The following is a 4401-nucleotide window of genomic DNA, read 5'->3' as shown; positions in this document are numbered from 1 at the left end:
GGGACCCCTAGGTGCATGGAGGAGAGCACCAAGCATTCCTAGAGCACTCTTGATCACTCACACTCCACTCCTGCGCACTTGTTCGACATTCTAGTGATTTGAGCTCCGTTCTAGTGTGCTAGTCTCTTGAGCTCAAGTCTGGGTCTTGTGTGTGCGTATTTGCTGTGATCTTTGTGTCTTGTGTGAGTTGCTAATCCCTCCCTTGCTCCGTGCTTCTTTGTGAACTTCAAGTGTAAGGGCGAGAGGCTCCAAGTTGTGGAGATTCCTCGCAAACGCGATTAAGAAAAGCTAAGCAAAACACCGTGGTATTCAAGTAGGTCTTTGGACCACTTGAGAGGGGTTGATTGCAACCCTCGTCCGTTGGGACGCCACAACGTGGAGTAGGCAAGCGTTGGTCTTGGCCGAACCACGGGATAACCACCGTGCCATCTCTGTGATTGACATCTTTGTGGTTACTGTGTTTTGTTGAGGCTCCTCTCTAGCCACTTGGCGATTATTATGCTAACACTTAACCAAGTTTTTGTGGCTTAAGTTTCAAGTTTTACAGGATCACCTATTCACCCCCCTCTAGGTGCTCTCACTAAGTGGATCCCGAGTGTCCACGTATGGCGCCCAAACCCCCATGGACGGGTCCTGGACCTCCACGTGTAACGTTCGGACCCACTGCAGGCAGGTCTCGAACTGCCATGTGTGCCATCTGGACTCCTGGCAGGGGCCCAGGTCCTCAAGCCAGTATGCGCTCTTGGCCCCCACTCTCCTCTTAAGAAAGAGGTTTGAGGCCGTCGCGTGGCCCGTTGACGCGTGGCACAAGCCTTTGACCGGAAGCAAGGTCGCCCAACCACATTTAATGTAGGCAGATGAGGTGTGCCCTGCTGTGCACAGGTCATGGACAGGCTTTTGGCAGGCTGCGAGTGGGGCACTCCGAGGCGGGGTCGACCGAGAGTGGGGCGGGAGGGCAGCCTCGGGCGATGGCCGCGTCGCTCGGCGAGAACGGGCTTGCCACCTCACTGTAGCCCGTACTGCACAACACGTTTGGGCGGTAGAGGGGTGAGGGATAAGCAGTACAGAGGCGACACATTGTTGTGGGCGTGGGCAGACGAGAGAGGTGAGGTGAGAGTAACTTGACAGTTTCTAAATGGACCACATCAGTATCACGCGTACTAGCCATTGGTGATTATTTAGAGTCCAAAAAATTCAAAAAATGCAAAAAAATCATAAATTTCATTCTCAGTCCATTTATAAATACTCTCGCTTAGCTGGAGCTCATTTTACACACAATTTCATATCATATAGTTTTTTTAATATGTAATTTTATTTAAGTATTATGTAATAGTTAATTTTTAATTCAATAAAAAATTCATGTTATGTAATTTTTAGGTGTTGAAATAAATCAGTATGAATAGTTAATTGTGAAATAAAAAAGGTGATGTGGCTGTGAAGTCTGTTGTAATATGTACGCAGACGAACACGAGAGTGGGATGGTGCACTGGCATGGCACCAGCCCCATTCGAGTCCGGCTGACCGCCATAGACCGGAGGATGGCAAGAGGGGCGGTCGCCAGTCGCCACGGCCCACGGCGCTGGTCAGAACGCTGAGATCGTTGACGAAGATACCCATGTCAATAATCAGATTTTCATTACCAAACTTTTGCATTTCTACAATAAAAACTACGGAGTACTACGTACCTACATACAATAAATACTCTATGCGACGAGGATGACTTATTGTACTAGATGCTAAACAATCTCCATGTTTATGACAGATAAGCCGCCGTTTGCATAGTCAAAGTTCAGGAGAAGTTTGCGTAGTCAAAGTGTCTTCTGGCGTTGCGTATTGCGGGTTGCATTTCTGTGAAGTTTCTGCCGCGCAGAAGTCTACTGTTACGCATCTTCATTCAGTTCACATTGACAAGCACCAATGTCCAATGCACACATTTTGTTTCCTGATGATGGGCTCCGAAAGTAGACTTCTACGTGTTCGCCGCGATTTTGTGGCCCTCAGTCTACACGAGGCATAAGCATAACCCATAGAATTGGAGAGAGTTCGCCGGAAACAGCAGGGAGCCATGGCGTCCCCGTCCCATACTGGCATCAGGCGGCGCTTCGCTCTGCTAGCTTCTGCAACGCTTGCCATCCTGGTCCTCTGCGGCACCTGCAGCTGCCTGCAGTTCAGCTACCCCACCTTCGGCGCCGCCAATGAGGCCGATTTCAGCTTCACCCCCGGCGCCGGCATCGAAGATGGAGCCCTGCAGATCACGCCGAGCACCGGAGACCTGCGCCACCGGTCGGGGCGAGTCTGCTACGCGCGGGAAACCCTCAAGCTGTGGAACCGCAGGCGGACGGCGCTGACGTCGTTCAGGACGGAGTTCGTGCTCAACATCGTCCCGCGGAACGGGACCGGAGAAGGTATGGCATTCATCCTCACAAACAACCCGGAGTTGCCCCGCAACAGCAGCGGGCAGTGGCTGGGACTAGTGAACGGCCAGACGGACGGGTCGCCGGCGAACCGGATCGTGGCCGTGGAGTTCGACACGAGGAAGAGTGGCAAGCACGACCACGACGACAACCATGTCGGCCTCGACGTCAACGGCATCGAGTCTGCCAGTGCGTATCCTGTCGGCAATCTCTCCATCGTGCTGTCGAGCGGGGCTGATGTTTGGGTCACCATACAGTACGACGGTGCGACGCTGAGCATAGTCGCGGTACAGACGTACAGCTTCATGTACGCCTGGGCCGGTGACCTGTCGCAGTATCTCACGGACGACATCACCGTCGGCTTTGCAGCTTCAACCGGCGACTTCACCGAGCTGAATCAGATCAAGTCTTGGAATTTCACAACACTAGGCGACGATGCAGACGGCAGATGGCGACACAGGAAGAAGATGAGATTGCTTCTCGCCTACCTGATCCCGTTCGCCATAGCCGGATCGTTCCTGGCGTTCTGCGTGTGGAGAAGGCTGACGCGTCCGAGAAGGCTAGCCTACCGCAACCTCGAGAAGATGATCGACGCGCAAGGCCCGGTCAAATTTAAGTTCAGGGAGCTAAGAAATGCTACGGCCAACTTCAGCTCTGACCGTAAGCTCGGCAGAGGCGGCTTCGGCACCGTGTACCTTGGCTACCTGAAGAGGATGGGCGTGAACGTGGCCGTGAAGCGGGTGATGACGAGTGGCAACTCCAATCGCGGGGAGCAGGAGTTCGTGGCGGAGGTGAACTCGATCAGCAAGCTGTCGCACCGTAACCTCGTGAAGCTCATGGGATGGTGCCACGAAAGAGGCGAGCTGCTGCTTGTCTACGAGTACTTCCCCATGGGCAGCCTGGACAGGCACCTGTACGCCGATGCCGGAGCAATAAGTAATGCGCCGGCGTCGGCGTCGGAGGCGACGCCTGAGCTGACATGGGAGCGGCGGTACAGGATCGTCTGCGGTGTGGCGTCGGCGCTGGACTACCTGCACCACGGGAGCAGCAAGCGGATCCTCCACCGGGACGTGAAGGCCAGCAACGTGATGGTGGACGGCGAGTACGAGGCGCGGCTGGGCGACTTCGGCCTGGCCCGCGTCATACAGCGTGACGGCGCGACGCACCACTCGACGCAGGCGGTGGCGGGCACCCGCGGGTACATGGCGTACGAAAGCTTCTTCACCGGCCGCGCCAGCCTCGACACGGACGTGTTCGCGTTCGGGGTGTTCGTCCTGGAGGTGGTCAGCGGGAGGCGACCGAGCAGCCCCGTGCAGTGCTCGTACCACGACAACGAGGCGAGCTTCGAGCGAGGCCGGCACCGGCAGCCGCCCATGTACATTGTGGACTGGGCGTGGCGGCTCTACGGCGAAGGGAGGGCGCAGGACGCCGCCGACGCGGCGCTGGTCGGCGAGTTTGACCCGGCGGAGGTGGACCGCGCGGTGAGGCTGGCACTGGCGTGCTGCCACCCGAACCCGAGGGAGAGGCCGTCCATGCGGACGTCGGTGCAGGTGCTGGTTGGTGGAGCCGAGGCGCCGGAACCCCCGCTCCTGAAGCCTGCGTTCGTTTGGCCTCCTTTCGGCGAGCGGCAGGAGATCGATCTGGCGCATGTCGGGGTTCTCTTCACCGGAGGCGGAGGGCACTGCAGTTTCTGTTCCCTGTCCTCCACCTCCTTCACGGGAAGGTGATGAATTTGCGAGGATCTGCACATACGTACATACTACTCCCAAATTAGTTTCATCTGTCAAAACGGATCATGAATTGTTTATATATTGTTTTTTACGAAAACCGTCGGGACGAAAAGTCACAGCGCCTGGTTGGGTTTGAGTGGATTGAGATAGATAGGAGGGGATTAAATTTTCTACTATTTAAATTAAATTTAAATAGGAGATAATTTAATGTCTCAATCAACCCCTGATCGAATAAATTATAAGTGATGTTTCGTTTA

At 55.0% G+C, this 4401-nt stretch overlaps 1 protein-coding gene across 1 annotated transcript; it reads left to right on the top strand.

Annotated features, from left to right (window-relative positions):
* The first annotated feature begins 1721 nt into the window (after positions 1-1721).
* LOC103646021 (probable L-type lectin-domain containing receptor kinase S.5) lies at positions 1722-4401 on the top strand. The gene has a single exon (XM_008670761.4). It carries the CDS (start codon positions 2066-2068, stop codon positions 4139-4141), a length of 2076 nt encoding a protein of 691 aa, XP_008668983.1. The 5' UTR covers positions 1722-2065; the 3' UTR covers positions 4142-4401.

Source organism: Zea mays, chromosome 2 (genome assembly GCF_902167145.1).
Source record: "Zea mays cultivar B73 chromosome 2, Zm-B73-REFERENCE-NAM-5.0, whole genome shotgun sequence".
Classification (NCBI taxonomy): Eukaryota; Viridiplantae; Streptophyta; class Magnoliopsida; order Poales; family Poaceae; genus Zea; species Zea mays.
This window is presented reverse-complemented; position numbering and strand designations above follow the sequence as displayed.

Coding starts and splice junctions, on each gene's coding strand:
- LOC103646021 (XM_008670761.4), top strand. CDS start 2,066: ATGGCGTCCCCGTCCCATACTGGCATCAGGCGGCGCTTCGCTCTGCTA.